General features: G+C 40.6%; 1 protein-coding gene across 1 annotated transcript in view; it reads left to right on the top strand.

Moving 5' to 3' along the window:
• Nucleotides 1–23,667, top strand: part of LOC105990051 (transmembrane protein FLJ37396) — a 70,276-nt gene extending 46,609 nt beyond the window's left edge. Inside the window, exons 17-26 of the mRNA XM_013022367.1 lie at nucleotides 505–733; nucleotides 3,823–4,025; nucleotides 7,692–7,847; nucleotides 11,323–11,416; nucleotides 12,647–12,784; nucleotides 15,798–15,955; nucleotides 16,808–16,919; nucleotides 18,731–18,780; nucleotides 19,712–19,888; nucleotides 23,646–23,667. Coding sequence (XP_012877821.1) covers nucleotides 505–733; nucleotides 3,823–4,025; nucleotides 7,692–7,847; nucleotides 11,323–11,416; nucleotides 12,647–12,784; nucleotides 15,798–15,955; nucleotides 16,808–16,919; nucleotides 18,731–18,780; nucleotides 19,712–19,888; nucleotides 23,646–23,667 — 1,339 coding nt within the window. The remainder of the gene's footprint in view (nucleotides 1–504; nucleotides 734–3,822; nucleotides 4,026–7,691; nucleotides 7,848–11,322; nucleotides 11,417–12,646; nucleotides 12,785–15,797; nucleotides 15,956–16,807; nucleotides 16,920–18,730; nucleotides 18,781–19,711; nucleotides 19,889–23,645) is intronic.
• The last annotated feature ends 515 nt before the right edge of the window (nucleotides 23,668–24,182 follow it).

The raw sequence follows: 24,182 nt of genomic DNA, 5'->3' as shown, positions 1-24,182 counted from the left end.
CTCAGCCTCCTGAGTAGCTAGGATTACAGATATAAACCACCAGAGCCCAGCTATAGTTTTATTCTTATTGGGTTTTTAGGCTATACATTGATTTCTTTCCATTTTGTAAGCCAGCCACATCCCTAAATAACCTCTGACATTCTCTGAGTTACTAGTTTATAATGCTAGACTTGTAACAAATTCTATTATTGGTCTTTTTTTTTTTTTTTTGGTCCGGTTGTGGGGCCTGAACTTTGGGCCTGGGCGCTAGCCCTCAGCTCTTCAGCTCAAGGCTAGCGCTCTACCACTTGAGCCACAGCGCCACTTCCGGCTTTTTTTTTCTTTTTGCTTATGTGGTACTGAGGAATCGAACCCAGGGCCTCATGTATGCAAAGCAAGCACTCTACCACCGAGCCACCTTCCAAGCCCCTTTTTGGTCTTTAAATTATAAAGTTCAAATATCTTCAGAAACAGATTGCATTTCTTCTTGTTTACCATCATTATTTGTTTTGCCTCCTTTTCCAGCCAAGCTTTGAAAAACATTTATCTGCTGGAGTTCCACCCATCCCTTGGTCTGGCTGGGCTCCTCCCCAGAGCCCTTGAGCACCTGCTCAGAGAAGCCCGTCATGCCTGCAGGCCCACGTCACCCAGTGGCCTTGCCTTGCTAGAACAACACATCCTGCAGCTGGCCCTGGACCTGTGGCTCCACCCAACCAAGCCTGAGGCCTGGTACAGCACACAGCTCCAGAAAGATGTAGGTTCTTTCTGCAGGGGAATTTGGATCCTCATCAAAGAGAATGATTCCTTGCAGATGATACTGTTTAGTTATGTTTTTCTCTTTGGCTGTCTTCTTATTTAGCCAGAGATAAAACATAATCATAGCCTTGCCAATATTTTTATGTGATTCTTTTTTTCTGGTCAATGTTTCCAGTTTATAAGGATGCTACAATAATGTATAATTAATAGGGGGATTACATAGGTATGTGAAAGTGTTTTATTGTTTATTATTTATCTTTTAATAATGCACATTTAACTAAATATATTGTATAAATGTATTTTCTTCTTACAATTTGCTCTTTTTGTCTTGAGCTGAATTTTGGTGCTGGGGAGAGAACCTTGAGTTAGAAGTTACCTGCCATTAACTTGTGTGACTCTGAGCAAATATTTTGGCCTCTCTGAGCCTCATTTTCCTTTTTTGTACAATTATGTTTGTGTATTTTAGAAGTCAGTGGTGGTAAGTTCAATAGACTTTATATACCCTTCGTCTAATGCTTGATGGTCCAAACTAGCCAAATAATGTATATATCCATTATTCTATTTAATCCTTTGTTTTTCAGCTGAGGCTGTCTGGGCTTCTGTTAAGGTTTAGCCTGAGATTCCAAATTGGCCTTACTTTGTGGACACTTGCTATATAACAAAGAAACGTTCAAAGGCTTCTGCCACAAAGATTTACTCCTTAGGTTTATCTTGGAACTCCTACTCCTGCCCAAACTGACATTTGTTTTAGTTATAAGTTAATTAAAAATTCATTCACATAATATGAAACTATAGAGAATTTTTATACTCAAAAAAGAACAGAACAAAATGTAACCTAAGTAAAACTACTCAAATTCACTATAATTATTTTTGTCATATTTTGAGTTTTTATATGTATACTTTAAACAGATCTTTATGCTTTGTTTTCTTTTTTTCATTTAGTATTGTGCTATATATTTTCCACATTACAAACTAATTTATACTCACCTTCATGCCCATGTAACTCCCTTACACAATGAGTCATATAACTTCCCTAACCAGTTCCCTTCTGCTGGCCATCCAAATAGTTTCTACTTTTTTTTCTTTATTATTAAAAATGGTAAAAAAAAAAAAAAAAAAGTACATCATCATGCTTACAGATACTTCCATATACTGAATTGATTCTTTTTGATAGATTCTTGGAAGCAGAATGGTTGAAATTAAATTTAAATCTTGCATACCTATTGGCAAATTGCTTTCTGAAAGAGTTATGCCTACTTAAAAGGCTACCAGTGGTATATAAGAGGACCAGTTCTTCTGGGTCCTGCAGTGCAGTATTAGGTGAACCCATAGCATGTATAAGCATATGCATAGTATGTGTATACCCATAAATATGTACATATATGTATATGCATATACGCATGCCCATAAAAGGTAGCATTATGCTCTTCATTTACACCTTCTTGCTACTTAATGCAATTATTTTTGCAAATGCTTTGTTACCAGCTGCAATTTTTCTGAATTTTGTTTTTTCTACCTTTATTCATTTGTCTGTTGGAGTCTTAATGTCACTCCTATTTACTTATGCAAATTTTTGTAAATAAAAGCTTTAACTGTTTTGGTCTGTCAAATTTTCTGTAAATATTTTCTACATTTGTCTATTTTATTTTCAGAAAATTCTTGTTTTCATATAGTGAGATCTGTTGAACAATTCCTTTATGATTTCTTCTATCCTCCTAAATGCAGAATCTTCCTCCAGCTGTTTTGTATTTGTGTTATTTCATTCTAATTTTAAGGATGATTTAATTTTTAGATTATTTTAACTCCTTTACTATTTCACTGGAATGTGTGTGCATTCATATGGTACATAAAGTACAAATCAATATTAAAATTTCTCCAAATTACCAGATGTCTATCCTACTTCCTTTTCTTGAAAATTCTTTCCACATTGTCTTATGGTGCCATATTTTAAAAATCTACCTGAAATTCTCTTGCAAAATGTAAAAATATCTGAGATACTTGTATAGTTTCCTACTTATGCTACAGTCCTAATTATTGTTTTTGAAATGTGTTCAAATTTGGATCTAGAAATGCTAAATATTCAGATTAATATTTTATATTAGGTCAGAAAATGCTTCAGAAGACATGCAGGAATTTAATCTCTCTCTTTGTTTCCATGTGAGAGGACTTTAAGAACCTAGCAATTATATTCTTTGATAGGTTGGTGGAGACATAGGGAGCTAGTCCACTTTGGGGAAACCAAATCAGGAAAGGCAGATAGAGGGTTTTCTTGCTGGGTCTTTGCTGGGAGGGGCCCATAAGAAGACAAGGAAGTTGTTGGTGCAGAGGCATTGACCAGGCAGGAGGATGTTAACGGACACATGGGTACTTAATGTGGCTGAGCTGGGAGTAAAGGAGCCCTGGGAAGGCAGGTGAATGTTCTGGAAAGTGACTGACCTCAAAACTGGGAAGCTCAATTCTCTTCGGAACTACTTGTGGCCTTGGAAAACTTAAAGATAGCTTCACTACTCAGGAAGCTGAGATCTGAGGATCTTAGTTTAAAACCAGTGCTGGAAGATAAACTTAAGAAACTCATCACTAATTAACTAGCAAATAGCTAAAACAGATGTGTAGTTCAAGGGGTAGAGCACCAACCTTGAGCAAAAACATGAAGCAAGAGACCCTGAGTTCAAGCTTCATAACTTCTGTTTTAGCTTCCTCATTGCTGAAGGATAGTGGTACCTGTGATGTCCACTTCATGGGGATCTGGTAGAAAGGAAAATAAGTTAGTAATACTCATTATGCAGAAATGCTTTAAAATGTTGAATCTGCAATTTTGCTACTAACCACTAAAATACTGTTAAAAAACCAGGGACACCTATTTGTATTCACATTATTTTCATCATTTATTTAGGCTCAGAACATTTATGATACTGATAAGTATTTTTGCATGGTTTAGCTCACCTAACCCTCTGAACCCTGCTGAGCAATTTATACCTCTTAGTATCTTGTAAGCAGCCCAGGACATCTGTGCCTCTGACAGTATATACATATTTTAATACACGAAGTTTATTTTTTGTGTGTGTTTTACGACTTGTTTTCTTTCAGCTATTTTCAGCTAAAGTGATGGACGACCCTTTTCTCGTGGAGGAGCTAGGTCGGCTTGCACTCAAGTCTGCCGCAGAGGAAGGACACAAACAAGGCCGCAGTTGCCATGAGCTGCTCCTGGAGACGTTGGCCAAACTACTGGAACTCCTAACCATCCGCCACCGGCTCATAGAAATGAGTGTGGAGAGTGCTCATCTGGCTTGGTCAGTTGGGGACCAAGGAGCAGGCTAGATCTTTATGTCTAGGACAAGACTGGGAGAACAGATGACAGACCCCAGGTTTGCTACCTGCAAGCCTCGGGGCTGGCCCTCCTCTGGCCTTGGAGCAGAGCACCCTCTCCATGCCTTGTCTCTTAACTACTCTGATCAGGGCTGCATCCTTTTTCCATCACCTTCCATTCAGCATAGGTCCTGTTTTTGTTTCTTTGTTTCTTTTGTTGTTGTTGTTGTTTTGGTAGTACTGGGTTTGAACTTGCATCTTCTTAGATGTATACCATTCTACCACTTTACCCCTGAAGCCCCTTTTGCTTTTATCGTTGCCTCCCAATTAGAAGTGAACCACCACGGTCAACCTGGACTTTTGTTGTTGTTTGCTTGGATTTGCTTTTGACATAATCTAGATAATGTTTTCCCCCTCAGGCTATCTTCAAAACTGCAATGCTCCTATCTCTATTAGGAGCTGGGTTACACTCAGGTATCAGCATTCCTGACCCATTGTTCTGGTTGCAGAGGGGAGGAGATATTTGTTTGTTTGTTTAATTTTGGGGTTTTTTTTGAGGCGGAGTTTTGCAATAGCCCAGCTTGGCCTGGAACTTACAATCGTCCTACCTCAGCCTCTCTAGTGCTGGGATTACAAGGGTTTTCCTGCTAGCATAAGCTGCCTGTATGCAAAGGTTTTATTCCTGTTGTTTATCATAATATCCCATGATCTGGTATTTTAGTCCATCTGTACTGCTATAACAGAATACTTGAGATTGGGTGATTTATAAAGACCAGAGTTTTGAATCCTAGCTACTCAGGATGCTGAGATCTGAGGATCACAGTTCAAAGCCAGCATGAGCAGGAAAGTCCATGAGATTCTTATCTCCAATCAGCCACCAGAAAACCAGAAGAACACTGTGGCTCAAAGTAGTAGAGTGCTAGCCTTGAGCAAAAAAAGCTCAGGGACAGCACCCAGGCCCTGAGTTTAAGCCCCACGACCGGCAACATAAAAAGTAAAAATAAATAATTGTGGAGACTGGAAAGTCCAAGGTCAATAGACCCACATCTGGCTAGAGCCTTCTTGTTGTGTGATTCCATGGCAGACAATGGGAGGACAGTAGAACATTGATCCTGTATATACATGTACAGGAGAGGGAGAGAAAAGGGGAGAAAGGGAGATGAAGGAGGGAGAATTAGAGAGGGAGGAAGGAAAGTTAACATTTTAGTTCTAAATGAGAAATGAAGCCTTCAAGTGGACATGTTTTGCTAGCAAAAAAAAAAAAATGGAACTAAAGGCTGCAAGCATGTGTGAATGCTAGTGCTCCTGTGTTCTGGTCACCATGAGAGGCCCTGAAGACATGGGAAGTACAGTTGTCCACTAACCATTATCAAGGGCCTGCTGTGATCAGGATCTTTATGAAGATTTAATGTATCATTTCATTTAATTCTCTAAGTATCCTTGTGATATAGAAACAAGCACTTTATCAGCAAGGAAATAGAGACTCAGAAAAGAAAAGTAATTTTTGCAAAGTCATATAACTAAAAAATAGTAGAAGCAGAATTTAGACTATTGGTGAAAATATCATTGCCTCTGAAATTAATGATCCTAGCCCTCATAATGTAGAATTACCCATAATACACTGTAATACTGTTTTCCTACTCATCTGAACAAAACACTTCAGGAGTACTGAAAAGGAAGTAGTTTGTTCTAAGTGGATCAGGAATTCTGAATAGAAGAAGAAATGCTATGAACTAAATTATATCTCTCCAAAGTTCATATATTCAAGAATGAATCCCTTGTACCTCAGGGTATAATGTAAGGGTAAAGTTTTAGGACCACCTCTAATCCAATGTGACTGGTATCTTTATAAAAGACTCCATGTGAAGACACCACACACCTGTGAAGCTCACAGAGAGAAAATGGCCATACATGGGCCAATAAGAAAGGTCTGGAACAAACTCTTCCCTACAGCTCTGAGAAACAGCCAATCTTGATGACACCTAGATCTTTCTTCCATCTTCCAGAATTGTGAGATAATCAATTTTTATTATTTCAGCCACTGAATACTTTGTGTTTTTCTCTTGTACCTTTTTTTTGGGGGGGGGTCCAGTCGTGGGGCCTGGACTCTGGGCCTGGGCGCTGTCCCTCAGCTCTTCAGCTCAAGGCTAGTGCTCTACCACTTGAGCCACAGCACCACTTCTGGCTTTTTTCTTTTTGCTTATGTGGTGCTGAGGAATTGAACCCAGGGCCTCCCGCATGCAAGGCAAGCGCTCTGCCACTGAGCCACCTTCCCAACCCTCTTGTACCTTTTTAAAGCAAACTAATACAGGTACCAATTGAATTCACTCTGAATGTACCAGCTCCACAGTATAAAAACTGGGTTAGAATAAGAGTACAAAGGGTGGGCCAAAGCATTGTCGACACACAACACTGAACTGCCAGAGGAACATCTGGCAGTCATACAAATTCAAAACTGGAATGCAGAGGTGAGTCAAATAAGGATAAAAGTCACAGATTCCTGCATGAGGGGGGGTATTTTTATATCCTTTGGGTGAATTAATTCCCCTAGGAGAGGATGTAGGAGATGAAAAGAAAACCAAATCTATAACCCTGGAAAATACCACAATTTGAAATAAGGAAGAGGAGACCTAAAGAAGACTGAGAAATAATGATCATGTAGCAGGAGCATGGAGATCGTGGACCAAAAGACATTCTTCAGGGAGGGGCAGAGAGGCCTTCTGTGAAGAGCTCTAAGGAAAGGCAATGAAGCTTATTTGGAAGACAACATTGAGAGCTCTGAGGACAGATGCCAACCAGAACGACATGAGACAGGGATGTGCCCAAGCACATCGCCTTCTAGTGTTACTGTCTACCAGTCTATAACTGTCACGGAGAGCAGAACTTTTATATTGAAAGTGACATGAAGCACAGCAAAATTCCAAGGTCCCAATGGAATGAGGAACCAAGTCAAGACCAGGAAATGGGTTAGATGGAACACAAAAAACAGGGCCATTTCCATGTGCAAATTTAAACCCTGTGGGAGAGACAGCCAATCAATAGGTTCCATAAAACAAGAAATAACCAGTCAAAAGTAGCCTAACCAAAGACCTAAACTCTTCTCCTGGCCCTGAGTGAACACTGTTATATTTCTAAGGCTGGCTAGTGGCCTGCTGTATCTTGTACTGTGTTCTGGTACTGATGTCCTAATAAACATTTCTATACTCTTTTCTTGGTATGTCTCTTTTTTAAAATCAGCCTGCCACTGGGCTCTAAATATCCATTACAGAGGCTGGGAAGGTGGCTCAGTGGTAGAGCACTTGCCTTTCATGCATGAGGCCCTGGGTTCGATTCTTCAGCACCACATAAGCAAAAAGAAAAAAGCCAGAAGTGGTGCTGTGGCTCAAGTGGTAGAGCGCTAGCCTTGAGCTGAAGAGCTGAGGGACAGCGCCCAGGCCCAGAGTTCAGGCCCCACAACTGGACCCAAAATAAATAAATAAATAAATTAATTATCCATTACACTTTGTGGCTCACTTGCTTCACATAGTATTGGGTTACTCTTGTTTAATTTTGCTTCAGTACTTACTCATCTGTTTTTGTTTTCTTACTGCTTACTTTGAGGAGAAAACACCAACACATGTCTTTGCCTTTTTTTTCTCCTTTTCTTTCAGGATTTATAAGGAATTGGCATGGGAAATGGGTTTTGAAGAATTCCACTTGTATCTGAGACCTGTTCACTTTGAGTTTGCATCACACAAGGACAAGGTGGACCAACCACCTCCTGTGTTTATAACCTCTGTGCTGGAGGACAATGGTCGTGTAGACAGGTGAGCCTTCGGGAGAGGTTAAGATGAAAATAATGGTAGAATAAGCAATCAGGGATAATTCTGTCACTTTTGGACATGCCAGTGTAATTGCATTTTTAAGTTCTCTTCCTTATATTCTATCTGCCATGATTCTATTTTTTTTCTTTTTCCTTTTCCAGTAAGAGGACAGAAAATAAGACTTTAAGAAGGATAATCAGATTTAAGAATACAAAAACTTTGAGAAGTAAAAAAAATCAGGTCAGTGAACTCACATGAAATCACTGGCTCTGCCACTTCCCAGGGAGAATACATTGTTTCCAGATAGCAAAGGGGACAAGGGTTGGTCTGATGAGACAAGAGCCATGGATGGTCTCTTGCTTGCCTTAAGACCAGAAAGAAGTCATTTAGGGTTTCTGGGCATTTTTTCTCACATAGAACATAGAACACAAATGTATCATATAAGCAACTTCTTTTATCTTTAGACTTCTTGATGACTCTTTCATTGGAGGCCAACCCCAAAGAAACCTCTCATGGCCCATTAGGTCAGCCTATTGCTGGAAAGACATCACTGCCCACCAGCTGACACTGAACCTACTAGGAGAGACCATCTTCTTTTTCCTCATACAGAGTCAGCTTTTGCAAGTTTCTTCTATGTCTCTCTTCTTTCCTTCCTACCTAAGTGTTCTTCTCACCTGCCTCCCCAGGGTCCCAACTCTATTCCTGATCATTCCCAGTACTGATTCCACCCTAAAGGAGGTAAAGGTAACTCCTAAGAGGAAAAGTGTCCTTTATTTTGCTGATGTTGATTACTGTTGATTACAACTCCCTTAGTGGGTTAAAGGATCCAAAGAGTATGGGCTGGAATGAAATGAATTAGTGTCACTGTCAATGAATGGAAAGGTTCTTGATGTCTCAAAAGAAATCTGGGCATTGGTATTTTATGCCTGTAATCCCAGCTATTCAGGAGGCTGAGATCTGAGAATCATAGTTAGAAACCATTCATGGCAGAAGGGTCCATAAAACTCTTATCTCTAATTAACCAGCAAAAAGCCTAAAGTAGAGGTGTGGCTCAAGTGGTACAATGCCAAATTTGAACAAAAAAAGTTAAGTGAGTGCTAGGCCCTGAGTTCAAGTTCTAGCACTGGCACAAATGAAGAAGAAGGAAAAAGAGGAGGAGGAGGAGAAGGGGTGGGGGTGGAGGAGGAGGGAGAGGAGGAGGAAAAGGAAGACGAACAAGTGAAAAAGAGAAAATTCAGAGGCTGACACACAGAGGAGTTTTAACAGAGCACAATTTATTGAAGCAGGAGCAAATGCTAAATCAAAGGAAACAGAGGGCAGGCAGTTCAACCAAGCAATCACTAGCACCAAGCTCCTAGATCATAGATGCTTTTATGGGTAGAATTTAATGATTATGCTAGGGACATGTACATAAGGGTGTAGTCCTTTCAGAAATGGGAGTGCATTTTCAAGAACTGGAGGATGGGCAGTGGTTTACCAAAAAGATACCCTTGGACTCTAGTCGGAAGATTTGAGGGAAGGCGCATGCAACATGAATAAGATGTAGAAGAGGCGTCTGGTGAGGAAAGTTCCAGCAAGTACAACACCTAGTATTTGGCTCTTTTCACTTTATTGTTCTCTCTCTGTCAGCCTACCTGCCATCCTGCTTATTAGGGTGACAGAATAAAGTAACCCCAGGCTTTTTAACCTTGGCTCTAGAAAAACTAGGAGCTCTACAAGTCTTTGTTGTGAGAGGTAACTATCCTTTGGCAGTCTTGTAGCAGAATTCCTGGTTTCTACCCACTAGATGCCAATAGTAACATCCTGTCCCCCGTCATTGATGCTTGATCTTTCCCAACCTCTGTTCCTATCCCTTGTTTCTAACAACTGAAGATGTCTCCAGACATTGCCAGATAGTCCCTTGAAGGCAAAATGTTCTCTGCTGTACCCTGTCATACTTGCCAAACACAAACCAGAATGCATGGTAAAGATGCAGAGATGTGTCACAGAAACCAGGGGAAGAAGTATGATTGGGCCTCAGGTGAGGCTGGGCCTCTAACTGGCAGCCAAGTTGGATCCTGGCTCTTTAAGGGCCTCCCTGTGGAGCTGATATTTTTATTCTGCTGTAAACATATGACTTATCTTGATTCAGAAAGAATCCACCAATTAGCACAAGCTGTCTAAATGAAGTATACTCTGATCAAATAGTGATTAATCCTCCCAAAGATGCCATAAAACAAAAGAGCCTTCTGAATTAACCGGGGATCGAGAGAACTGGAGTCTTAAGTTATCATTTCTTTGCTATAAAGTTATTATTCAGGAGTGTCATGTAACAACATATTCCAAACATGAATACGGTGACTTATATTTTGGAAAGCATGTTTGTGCATATTATCAGTTCATATTCTTCACTATCCTGCAGTGGGTGATAGTCCCATTGACAAATGAAGAAACAAAATCACTTGACAAAGTCTCATAGTTATGGATGGAGGACTGTGTCCCAAGATGGAACCTGGCTATAAAGAATGTTTGAATGATTGTTGGAATCATAAGAGAGAGCAAGAATTAGACAGCATTTAGAGGATGTTCAAAGGAAGGAGTTAGTAAAGGATCCTGAACAGGCATGGTCAAGAAAGTTAGAGGATGGTGCAGTTACTACACTCTAGCAGGAGGAGGAGGAGGTAGAGGAGGAAGAGGAGGAGGGGGAGGAGGGGGAGGAGGAGGAGGAGGAGGAAATGGCTGAAAAATGAGGAAGGCTTGGGTGGGATGGGGAGGGTTAACAAAGAGTGTGAATGAGTGTGAATATAGTCACTGTAGTCTATTTGCATGTTTGAGAATAGAACAATGAAACCTGTTGAGATTGTTTTAAGAGATGAAAGTAGAAAGGGGGTAGAGGGAGGAGAGTGAGATAGGCCAAGACATATTGTGTGCATGTGTGGAAGTGTCACAATGAAACTGCCCCTGTATAACTAATGTATGCTTAAAACATGGATTAAGAAAAAGAAGGTCAGGGAGAAACAACAGAAAAGAATTGCAAACATTATAGACTGATCATCACAACCCAAATTGTAGAGAGATCATGTCCAATGAGGGCTGAAAAGTCTCTTGAGTCTTCCATTTAGAGGGTAAAATACGGTCTTATATAAAACTTGTGCTTGCCAAGATTTTTAATCTGGTCACATGACTTTCCCTCCATCAGCCTGGGTTTCCCTTGGCCAGTGTGGTGGATCACACCTGTAATCCCAATTACTCTGTAGACTGGCAGGGAGATCACAAGTCTTGAGACTAGCCTAGGCGAATTAAGGAAATCTTGCTTCAAAATAAAATGTTAAAAGGGCTGGAGGTATAACTCAGTGGTAGAGTGCTTGAACCCTGCAGGCATGGGTTCAAGCCCCATAACTGATATAAATAAATGAATATATAAACACATAAATAATAGGATTGGCATGTTAGGTGGTAGCATGTCAGATGAAAATACCCTCATACCTTCTTTTTGCAGATATGTTCCTACTACTCTTGTCTTAGCCATCTCTGAGGTAGATGACACACAAGTCGGCAAATTTAGTTTCTATACAAAAGAAGCCATCCTGAAGGTAAATAATTCTGTTTGCATTTTTAAAAAGGAGTTAAAATAAATGGATTTGCTCATATGTTTGATGCACAAGTGTGGTGGATTCTTGTTCTCTGAAAGTATAGAAACAAAACAAGGAATGACGAGCGCAGTTGTAAAGAGTTTATTTAGTAAGGAGAAAGTAAAGGCCACTCACAAGAGTGAGCAGTAGGACCAGAAACCATTGTTTACCAGCTGTTTTGTATTGTCTCTCCCTACCTTTTCTCCTCCCTTTTGGCAATTCGGTGATTGGTTTGTTTGAAACAAGCCAGACCCTCTCCTGGGTAGTAGCTTATAGGAGGGCTGGCCTGGGTTATAGCCAGACCCAAGACCCTCCCCTGGGTGGTGTCCACTGATTGGGGTGGGGTTAAGCTGGCCTGAACCAGTTGGCTGATGTTTTCCTTCATGTTCTTTAAAAGATCAATACTTAATGTATAAATTTGGCTTTATAGCTGGCTGCCAGTGGCTCATGCCTGTAATCCTAACTAATCATACGACTGAGACTTGAGGACCACAGTTTGAAACCAGCCTGGGCAGAAAAGTCCATGAGACTCTGACCTCTAACCAGCAAAAAGCTGGAAGTAGAGGTGTGGTTCAAGCTGTAGAGTCTAGAGTTGAGCAGAAAAGCCAAGTGAGAGTGTGAGGCCTTGAATTCAAACCCCAGTTCCAGCACCAAAATAAAGAAATGGGCTTTCATTTACAAGAAAGCCTCCTTCATCATAAAAGCAAGGGCTTGGCCTTGCTGATATGCACATTGGGTTGGCTTGAGCCACAGAGGTTGCAACAATGACTTCTGTTTAATATGAAGAAATCCATATAGATGAGCTGTCTTTACATCAGGCTTTTACAACGTATGCTTGTTGAAGCTTTTACCTGAGTCTTTAAAACCTGATGCCGTTGTTTCTTCTGCCACTCTGATTGTTTTGGCTCCAATATGTATATCTAAAAAAAAAAATTTAAAGTTCATGTGAGCCTACCACCTTTCCTGACCACTGGGGAACCCGTCCGTGGCATCCAGCAACCAAATGGCCCAGGCTTGGAGGCTGCCTTCCTGGAATGAAATCCTGCTTCAGTGTAAAGGATGAGTAACGTGATCCCAGTGTATCTGGAAGTTAAGTTCACACACAGGATGGCTAAGTGATCATCTCAACCCTCAACTTCTCCTCTTTCCTGATGGAGTACTTCGTAATGCCTTTCAAATTTCCTTCCTTAGCTCTTGTTCCATTCAGGAGTGGAAAACATGCAAGTGATCCTCGCATGCCAGACTGCTCAGAAAAATGCTTTGATGGTGGCTGTTCAACAGGCGACCTTCTATCACACCCCTCGGATGGGCTCGTCTGCTCACATCAAGGTCAGGAGTAGGGTGGAGAAGCCAAAGCATGCTGTCAGAACTACCACTGATGCCATATTGACCATCCTTTCCTTCCTTCTTTCTTTCTTTCCTACTTTCTTTCCTTCTTCCCTTCCTTCCTTCCTTTCCTACCTCCTTCTTTCCTTCCCTCCCTCCCCTTTCCCTCTTTCTCTCCTTCTCTTTACTCTTCCCCTCCCTCTCTTCCTCTTTTCTTCCCTTCCTCTCACATTTTTTTCTCTATTTCTGTGGGAAAACAGACTCACATTTTTCACATTTCAACATTGATCACTTCTGTGACCCTAAAAGATGTGAGAATTTCTCTTCCAGTAAGCAAGCATCATCTAGGCATCATCTAATTCAATTCAGTTTTGATATCATCTCTCTGGAGAAAGTGTCAAATCCGATTGGATGAGGAGGGTTCAGCTCTAAGACTGCCCCACTTCAGATGTACTCAACAAGTCTGGGCTTCCAGAACTTTTGTCCAGCTGGCTACCAATTGGAGTTCTCACTCCTTCCTAAGATTTACTTAATTTCCTAGAGGCTCACAGATGTTAGGGAAAGCTCTATTGACCTGTACTAGTCTATTAGAAGTGTACTTTAAAAGATAGAAATAAACAGCCAGAAAAGAGCAAATTCTTGATAAACCATTGTCCCTATGAAGTTGGGGTACAGCCCTCTCCACACAAGGATAAGTTCTCAGTCACCTTTCTACAAACCTCCATGTGCCCAGCTGTCCTGAACTTCTCTGAGCCCTTTTGTCCTTTGGGCTTTTATGGAGATTTTGTTATATAGGAGTGACTGACATCTATCTGGACAACCCTGTGGAAGTTGATTAGGCAGAAAGGATGTGATTCAATTCTAAATGGGGAGAACCAGCAAGGCCTTTCTGTCCAAATTCCTCATAGGCCTGGAGCAGACTCCTTCTGAAATAAGGTCTCATCATTGCCTATCAGACCAGGTGGGTCAGAGAATTTAAGAATAGAGTTTAATGACCTGCCCTGGGGAAGAGAAATCCCAATTTCTAGGGTTTTCCCTGGAGACAAAGAAATATTAAGACTAGGGATGTGTGTGAGAGAGACAGAAATGGAGAGACAGAGACAGAGCGACAGACAGAGACAGACAGACAGCTTTGTTTTTTTGTTTTATGGGACCGGCTTCTGCACCCAACATCATTCTAGTCACTTAGGAATCAATAAGGGCTATGAGAGTTATGAGCTAGGACCCGAGGAAAACCAAAAAAATATAACTCATGTTGTTGCTGGTAGTGAAGGCTGGAGAAGTTCTGAGAGAGAGAGAGAGAGAGAGCATTCTACCCACCCAGTCTTTCCAGATTCTTGTCATCATCAGAGAAAGAATTCAGAGATGAGAAAAAGTAAGAAAGTGGGAGGCAGTTTTATTACATAGTGAAAGGACTTCTCAGCTCTTATCACCCAAGATTTTGGATAGCAGCATCTTATGGGCAAACTTTAATGAACAAAAAGATTATTTGTTGATGTATGTTGTGTGCTCAGGACAGGGGTAGGGCTGGGGAATTGGTGAAGATTTTCTCAAAATAGAGTTTTCTCTCCTCTTCTGTCCTTATATAAGGTTTTTCAGATGCATCACAGCATCAGATGCAGGATGGGAACAGGCAATTTTGTAGGGCTAATAATATGGAGGTGTCGTTTCAATGAAAAAGAGGACAGTTGGTGGCCATGTAGGTCAGACTGTGTTAGTGGGCTTCCTGTCTATATGTGAGTGGTCACCTAATGTCCTCCTCTGGAGACATCACCCTCCAGCCACCAGGCAGTTTACCTCTTTATTTTGTTCTATACCTATGTAAGTCACATCAGTACCATACTACCTTTTGATTTTTCTTTTCTTTTTGTACATTTTTTAATTGTAAAAATGCTGTACAGAGGGATTTCTGTTACATGAGAAAGGTAATGAGTACATTTTCTATTGAGCATTGTTGCCTCCTCCTTTGTTTTACCCCTACCATCCCTTTCCTTCCATCTCCACAACTACCCCCTTAGCCCCCTGCCGAGTTTTAAGTTCACTTACAACATAGTGTTTTGGACATCTCATTGTTACAATGGGTCAACCTGTATCCTTATTTAAGCATTTTGTTTTTTTTCCTTCCCCTCCCCGAATTAAAGAAGTGTATATAGAAGATGCAGGGCACCGACATCAAATACAGTGAAAACAGGGGTTATACCATGGGGGAGGACATATAAAGAAACAAACAAAAAAAATCACATGGTACATTATAAATACATTAGAAACAATAGCAAGAAAGAAAAAAGATATTTGTGTCCCTATCTTGGGGTTCATTTCACTTAACATCATCTTATATGGTCATATGTATATAGCTTTTGGCCTTTTCTGCTTGGGCTACACATATACTAGTTATTGCAAATAAGGGAAACCATGGGACCTATGTTTCTTTGGGCCTGGCTTACTTCACTTAATATAATTTTTTCCAAGTCTTTCCATTTCCTAACAACTGGGGCAATGTTATTCTTTCTGATGGAGGCAGAGAATTCCAGCAAAAATACCCTTGTCCTTGACCCTTACCTTTATAGATAAATTATTGCATTGGATTTTTATTTATCCTTCCAATAATTCTTTTCCATAAAGAATGTGGCAATGAAATCTATCAGCAATATTTCTTGGACCACTCCATACAGAGCAATCCATCTAACAATTTTGAGAATGGAGAGTGTTTTTTTCAGTGCACTTTAAACAATTGTATTCTGGAAATAGTCATACTTAAGGCCCTATTCCTGTGTTGTGCAAAGTGGTACCTCTCTTCCGTTCCTTCCCTTCCTTTCCCTTCCCTTTCCCTTTTTCTCCATTCCCTTCTCTTTCTCTCTCATTTTTTCTCTTTCTCCTCCTTCCCTTCCCTCTTTCCTATGTACTCAAGTATTTCCATATGTTTGGGGTAAATTGTGGTTATACGATAATATTACATCTAGCACTAAGGACTTATATGTCCAACAAACTGCAATTGCTTTGATTTGAAATGTTTTAGGAAACCAATTCAAGTCTGAGGACTCATAGTGGAATTAGTCCATCCAGAAGAAGGAATTCCAGAATTCTGAATGGCATGGACAACCTGCTGTCATCCCCAATGCCAAGAGTCCCGGATACCCATACTCATTCTTCAGAAAGATTTCAGACCACAAAACGGTATTGTGCCTAGTGGGGAAAATTGTTTAAAATAACAAACATTTCTTATTTTAAGTCAACTAAGAATATACCAGGCATCAGTAGCTCATGTTCCTGTAACTCAAGATGCTGAAATCTGGAGGACCTTGATTCAAGGCCAGTCTAGGAGCTCACTAGACTTCATCTCTAAATAACCAGCAAAAAGCAGAAGATGTGGCTGAAATGATAGAATGGTACCTGTAAGCAAGAAAGTCAAGCAAGTTCAAGGTCTTGAGTTCAAACCTAATATATATACATTGGGATGTGTCTCTGAATTAGGGATGTCCTATTATGTCTTGCCCTCTTTTTGTCACAACAGAGAAAAAATTCTTGAATAATTAATTATTCTAATTATTCTGAATATATTGTTGGGACCATACCAATGACATGGTAATTTAATTATGGCAAATTTCAAATAAAAAATAATGGGCAAAGCAACTGTATGACTCAAGATGTCGTTGGTCTCACTGGGCCAGCCTTCATAAGGCTTCAATTTACAGTCCCAGAGTGTGGATGAAAGATTCAATGTCAGCATATCTAGTAAAGAAGACTTTTGGGAGGCTATCCCAGGCTAGCTACACCAATGGCAAAGGCTAGGATTGCACGTTGGGCCAGGCTGTGATGTTTGGGACTAAGGAGAGACTACTGATATATGCTGTACAATGGGGTCTCCAAGGAGCACAGTGGCCCATCACTGACCCCAGAGAATAATCAGAAACTCCTAGAGACACAATCCCCTGCCCTCCAGCTGCAGCATGTGAGTTTTCTTCATACATGTCCACTCAGCCCCCCCACCCCACCTTAGATCCAAATGTCTCTCTCTTTACTTGCCAGAGCTCCAGAGGCTTTTGTGTCTATTCAACTAGAGAAGGTGGGCTTGCGGGACATGATGCTCAATGCCTTCCTCCTCAGAATGCAGACCATGGCTGACCAAACAAAGAGCCCTGTGAGTACAGAGAGGAGCTCCCTGAAGCTCTGTTTTTCCTCTATACTTAGGCAAAGACAACTTCTTAGCTTGGAATCTGTGGTTTTCAACCTATTTGGATAAGAATATTGAAAACATATTGTAAAGACCTAAAAGGGAGAGCTCAATCAGTAGTCGATTCAAGTAGATTACAGGTGTGTGTGTGTGTGTGTGTGTGTGTGTTGTGCATGTATGTGTGTGTGTTGTGCAAGTAGTAGAACTTGAACTCAGGGCCCGGGTACTATCCCTTAGCCATTTTGCTCAAGGCTGGTGCTATTCAGTTGAGCCACAGCTCCACTTTTGGCTTTTACTGGTTAACTGGAGATAACAATCATGGATTTTCCTGCCCAGGCCAGCTTTACACCACAATCTTCAGATTTTAGCCTCCTGAAATAGCTAGGATTACAGGTGTGAGCAACTGATACCTGGCTTTATGGTTGATGTTTTGTTTTTTTTTTTAATACAATGAAGGCCAACTATCTGTTTGCTGCCTTCTGAATAGACTAGTTTCAGCTTCTGCACTGGCATATTGCCTAGTCTTAAGTAAGCCCAGGTAGTTTTGGTAACATTGGCAAGGTAACTGGTTACCTGTTACCTTGGTTTCTTAAACACTACTGACGTGTTCTTGTTTACGGGTTCTTACATTAGTCTAATCAGTTTAAAATACGATACAGCTGAAACCCTTAATTTGTTAGTTTTGCTTAACTTTGTGCATATTGTTTCAGTATTCATCTTTGATGAGGAAATTATTATACTGACAAGGTTTTTTAAATTATTGTACTGATAGTTATAATGCAAGATTTATCATCTCTAAGATTTGACTTTACCTGTGACTGAAACTGAGGACTTAAATTTGCCCAATCCAGTTCTACCAATAAGACATAAAATAGGCCAGACCTTCTTATTCATTGATGAGCAACAGTGGAGGCAAAACCAATCAATTTCCCACTCCCAATAAAGCAGTTCTCAAAACAATATTGATCAATACTGAACTATATATAATAGTTGTTTACTTAGGGAAACCTATGGGGAATGCTATTTTTTAAGGGGGAGAGGGCAGGGAGTGTGATCGAGGGGGTGAAACTGATAGAAATATAGTGTGACATATGTGGAGATGGAACAATGAAATCCACCACCTCCCATATAACTAATATCAGCCAAAAAAATACTTTACCTAACCTCCAGGATTATTCTTACACCTACCAGATCTGAAAGACTTCAAGCAACATAATGGTGTTTTGTAAGGGCCTAGAATTTTAGCCCACCAGCAAGTTAATGTTAGCCTGTTAGCTGTACTATGGATGGTGGCAGATGGCATAAGACCTCAAGGTCAGAGACAAAGAACTTCATTACAACAGAGGAGATAGCAGGAGCTTCAGGTTTATGTCTGTTTCCCTTCTCTCCCAAGTTCAATGAGTTTGTGTCATGCACCCAATGGTTTTGTATCACAGTTTAAAAACACTGAGCTTGGGGACTCACCTCTTCTATAGCAAGTGGTTATTTTTCTTAGAGGGAGATATTACCCCTCAAGATTGCTCTCTGTATACAAAACCCTGAGAAATGATCTGGGTAAAAAGCAGCCAGGGCCTGGCATTTTTTGGTAAACTCATCAAGATGTGTAGGAGTAAAGAAGACCCACAGAAGGGTTTCTCCCAATTAGTGTGCCCCCCAAAATAATGTCTCAGCTCCGTGGCCTTTTCCTGCTAGGAGTGGGTCATTCATTTGTACACATGTACTAGGATGAATACTCCACACAGCCAACTGTCTGATAAAAATATTCTCTTTTATCACAGGATGAAATTGGAAAAGTCAAAAGGGATGTTATAATTGAATATTGTCAGAAGTAAGTGTAACAGATGTGAATATTATATGATGACTTCTCTGATTTTAAGCCAGATTACCAGCCACATTATGCAAAAATCTAGACAATACATAAATAAGGCACATTTCATAAAGGGTATTACCCCACACTCAAAAGGAAGGAATGCTTCCCAGGGAGGCTAAGAAAAATCTGAACAGATAAGTTGTATATTCTCTTAAGTCTATAAATCCATCTTTCCCTTTTCTTTAATGCTATTGCTACACATCCATGTTTCATTAACTCTCAGCTTTAAAATGATAATTCAGCCTGGTGTTGGCAGCTTGTACCTATTATCCAAGTTACTCAGGAGGCTAGTTCTGAGGATCACGGTTCAAAGCCATCCTGGGCAGAAAAGCCCAGGAGACTCTTATCTCCAATTATCTACCACAAAAATCCAGAAGCAGAGCTGTGGCTCAAATGGTAGAGTGCTAGCTTTGAGCAGAAAAGCTCAGGGACAGTGCTCAGGCTCTAAGTTCAAGCCCCAGGACTGGCATAAATACATACATGCATACACACATACCCTAGGTCCTTGGGTCTCCAATCTGAAGGTTCTAATGTCATGTAAGATTTGATTAAGTAAAAATTGTGTTATTTTGTAGGAAAAAGAAAAAATCGAGACAATGAATCATGGTGACTCATGCTTAAATAAACCACAGCCCACTGGGCTAGATCCAAGTTAAACTGTTACCTGTCTTCTGACATACAGGGGAGCATACAAGTAGATGAGAGATACTTTGAAAATGTTGATACTTCTGGTTTCATATAGTACCAATCTGAGCCAAATGGAAAATTTCTTTTTATCAGAAATGCTCCATTCTTTTTGAAAAGCGTTGCAAGGTCCTGCAACTTCTGTGAGAGGTGCAGCAACCTGGATTCTCCTTTAGAACATCATTTGTCTCTTTCTGACTTACAGCTTTAACCGCCACATGTCTCATTATGCTCTCCGGAGCCAGATCATAGCATATTGTAATAGTCTGAGGGCCCTGCTGGAAGATTTCCCTACCATCAGGGATACTTTTTTCATGGTGGGACAACCACAAGAAAAGAAAGGGTTAAAGGACACCAAGGAGGACTTCAAGGCGGACCCAAGGTGAGCAATCTCCTTCAGAGCTTGTTACTCTACCTCTTAGACCCTACCCCAGGAAGGGATGTGGTAACTTTAGTATAAGAACACTTTTACTAAAATTTGGCTCTTAAGTGTCCCCCAAGTTCGTGTGGTAAAGGTTTGCTCCCCAGAGATACATTCTTGGGGATTTTAGGAGGCGATGCCTGGTGGAGGCCTTTTGGTCACTGGGGATATGTCCTTGAAGGGGATTCTAAAATCCCAGTCTTTTCCTCTTTTCTGTTTCTTGGCCATAAAGTGTGCAGTTTTGCACCACCAAACACTCTCACCACACAAAGCATTCATAAGCTTTAAAAGTATAAGCTAAAGAAGTCTCTCAAGTGGTAGATTTCTAGCCTTGAGCTAAAAGGCCAACAAGAGCACCAGGCCTTGAGTGTGATGCTCATTACTAGTACACATAAAGTAACTTTTTTCTCTTTATCTTAAGTAACCAAAAATAAGTTAATAAATAAGTTTGATTTTGAACTATCCTAACTCCAAATATTCTAGTCAATAGAATAGAAGAAATATTCAGGCTTGAACTCAGGACCTGGGCACTGTCCCTGAGCTTCTTTGGCTCAAGGCTAGCATTCTAGCACTTAAGCCACAGCACCACTTCCGTTTATATGATACTGAGGAATCAAACCCAGGGCTTCATGCATGTTAGGCAAACACTCTACCACTAAGTAAGCCACATTCCCACCCCAAAGAAGCATATTACTTTTGTTGTGGTTGTTGTTGTTGTTTTGTCAGTCATGGGGTTCAAACTGGGAGCTATCCCTGAGCTTTTTTACTCAAAGCTAGTGCTCTACCACTTTGAGCCACAACACCACAAAAGTTCTTATCTTGGCCTACCTAGAATTCACTCACCTGGACAAAGCAGTTAGCATACTGTGTAGTCACTAACCATACCTCTTTAAAAGTGAGGGTAGCATTATATGGTCTTCAAGAAGGAGCAAAAATACCCTGTAGGGTGAGCTTACTTCTCCCTTTACTCTCTCACTTAAAGCTTGGAATTTCAGTAACAATAACACTTAAAGTATGATCATAGACTGAACAAATGAAGGGAATAGACAGATCACTTACATCGTACACTCACTCATTCTTGTGTACACATACTGTTCAACCATTGTTTGTCCAGTGCTTGCCTAGTTCTGGGTACTTTGGATGTAGCTGGTGGTACAAAGGTGAGTAATCATAGACCCTGGCAATAAACTCAGTCTGGTAGAGGAATCTCTGTAACAAACAACTTCAGAGGTAATGTGATAGAGGTCAGTAAGAGGCATGTAAAGGTTCACGGGAGGATGTTTGACTCTACCTCAGGACCTCGGGAAGGAATTCAAAGAGGCAGGCACAGAAAAGTTGGAATTTCGCAAGAAAATGGACTCATTGATGTAAGTCCAGAGTTTGAAAGAAGTTGAATTCTTTAAGCCCTTGGCTAGTCAAGTCAGACAAAGAACTGACTATCCACACAAAGGCCACTCCTATGTTTTTACTTATCAGGTGTCCTACTTCTAAATAGCAGGGTTTGGTTTTATGAGCTTGGTCTCCGTTCTATGAATTTGGTCCACTTTAGGTTTCAGAATTTTCCTAGGGGAAGAATGCATTTGAGAGAAGCGTAGAGGACAGACCTCCATGACTCCTTTGCAGAAGAGTTTGAGTGGATACAGGCGCTCAGTGAGACTGAATGGCAGCTTTTCTCATGGGGAGAATCAGAGACACAGCCTCTAAAATGTCTTATTTCATTACTTCCCCACTCTCCAGCCAAGGTGACCATTTGTAAGCCCAATCTACCTCTGGGATCAATCTTTAAAATTTCTTTGCAGATAGTGAACCATGATTTCATTTGCCTTTGGGGATTATTTGTCTTCAGGAGAGCTGTTTTTGTTTAATTTTCAGCAATCAAATAGGGATGTGAAGGCAGGGGGATCTTTTTTTTATTGTGAAAATACTGTACAGAGGGGCTACAATTACATGAGCAAGGTAATGAGTACATTTCTTATCAAGCATTGTAGCCTCCTCCTTTGTTTTTCTTTTACCATCCTTTCCGTCCCACCACACAACTATATCCCCCCCCACCAAAGTTGTAAAGTTCATTTTTCGACATAACATCTTGTACACCTCTTTGTTGCAATGGGTCCACCTGTATCCCTATTAAACAATTTGTTTTTTCCCTTCCCCTCCCCAAATTATACCAACATTAAATACAGTGAAAACAGGGGTTATACCATGGGGGAGGGACATGCAAAGCAACAAAGAAATCATCTTATAAACATGTTAGAAGCAATAGCAAGAAAGAAAAACCATTTGAGTCCTTACCTTGGGATTCATTTCGCCTAACATCAACTTATCTGACCGATTCTGCTTGTCTCAGACATATACTAGTTATTGCAAATAAGGGAAACCATGGGACCTATGTTTCTTTGGTCCTGGCTTACTTCACTTAATATAATTTTTTCCAAGTCTTTCCATTTCCTAACTAATGGGGCGATGTCATTCTTTCTGATGGAGGCATAGAATTCCATTGTGTATATATACCACATTTTCTTGATCCATTCATCTACTGAGGGGCATCTGGGTTGGTTCCATATCTTAGCTATGGTAAATAATGCAATAAACATAGTTGTGCTGGTAGCTTTAGTATGGTCTTGTTTGAGATCATTTGGGTAAATGCCCAAAAGTGGGATTGTTCGGTCATAGGGACGCTCTATGTGGAGTATTTTGAGGAACCTCCATGCTGCTTTCCAAAGTGGTTAAGGGCAGGAATCTTTTTAATATGTATGTCTTGCCCTATTTCCTTGTTGTGTCTTGAAAATGTTTATAGTTCCTAGAGGCTAAGGAATATGGTCATTCAAGACAACAAGCCTTGATTTCTGAGCCATCTGGTCAGTTAGTGGAGTTAGTTAGAGTTTCAGGGCAGGGTCTCAGGACAGAAAGTGTGATCACAGTGGGTGTCACCCAGCCCCAAGCCACATAGGCAGGCAGTAGATGGGCTGTGACAGACACAGATTCAGTGTTTCTTCACTACCCCATCTCCTGCTTATAAACTTTCTACATATTAATACGTCCCTTTTATTTTTTTTTATTTTTGGTTGGTCGTGGGGCTTGAACTTTGGGCCTGGATGCTCTCCCTCAGCTCTTCAGCTCAAGGCGAGCGCTCTACTGCTTGAGCCACAGCGCCACTTCGGTTTTCTAGTGGTTTATTGGAGATAAGAGTCTCTTGGACTTTCTTGGCAGGCTGGCTTTGAACCTCAATCCTCAGATCTTAGCCTCCTGAATAGCTAGGATTACAGGCGTGAGCCACCAGTGCCAGGCAATATGTCCCTTTTAATATATACATTTATAAGAGTGTGAAAAATGGAATTTCAGTCTTTTGTAGAAGTTTGGGGAAAGTACTGTACAAGATTCTTTCTAGCTCCAAAGTCTATGTCCCATCTAATGAAGGCCTATTGAAAAATAAACCCAGTTTTTTTATTAAAAACACAAGTGTTTTAATAACAAAATACTTGAGGTAGGATATCTTTATTTTTAATAAAGACGTTTATTTAGCTCATTTCTGGAGGTTCAAAAGGATGACCCCTCTTGGCTGTGCCACCTTATAGTAAGACTGCACATATAAGAACAAAGTGACACCAAAAGTCAAGAAGGCAGACATTGCTCCCACAATCCCTTCCAAGGGCACCGAAGAACCTCTCTGGGCCTTACTTTTTAAAAGTTCCGCTAACTCTCAGCGATGCCCCCTTAGGAACCAAGACCTCAACACATGAAACCTTGTTGTGAGGGACATAATTAAACCAAATCTAAACCGTAATCATCAGCTGGTAACTGGGATATCTGGAATCATGCATTTCCCTGCAGTCTTAGGCAAATCACTTATCTCCAATCTCTGAACTTCATCCTCTTCTCGTGAGTGAGGAAACTGAAACAACTATCTGAACTTGAACGTGTTATCACTTTCAGTGCTGATGTGTCTAGACCATAATTCCAAGAAATAGGACTGCTAAGGGAAGACTTTCTGAAAAGGGGCCATTTTATGATAGCTTGTATGGGAGTCACTCCTGTGTTTAACTAGAGATAAAGAGGCAGAATCGAAGGATAAGGGTCATGAAGGAAAGAGATCCTCATCTCATTCATAAAATAAGGGGATAGGTTACTTTAAAGATAACAGATAAGCTTTATTTTAAATGTCAGTTTCAACAATTCATTAGTCAGGATTCTGAGATCTCTCAAGTTAGTGTGAGCATGGTAATTGATTGGCAATGTCTGCTGTGGTGAAAGAATG

The sequence above is a fragment of the Dipodomys ordii genome, unplaced genomic scaffold (assembly GCF_000151885.1).
Source record: "Dipodomys ordii isolate 6190 unplaced genomic scaffold, Dord_2.0 Scaffold62, whole genome shotgun sequence".
NCBI lineage: Eukaryota > Metazoa > Chordata > Mammalia > Rodentia > Heteromyidae > Dipodomys > Dipodomys ordii.
This window is presented reverse-complemented; position numbering and strand designations above follow the sequence as displayed.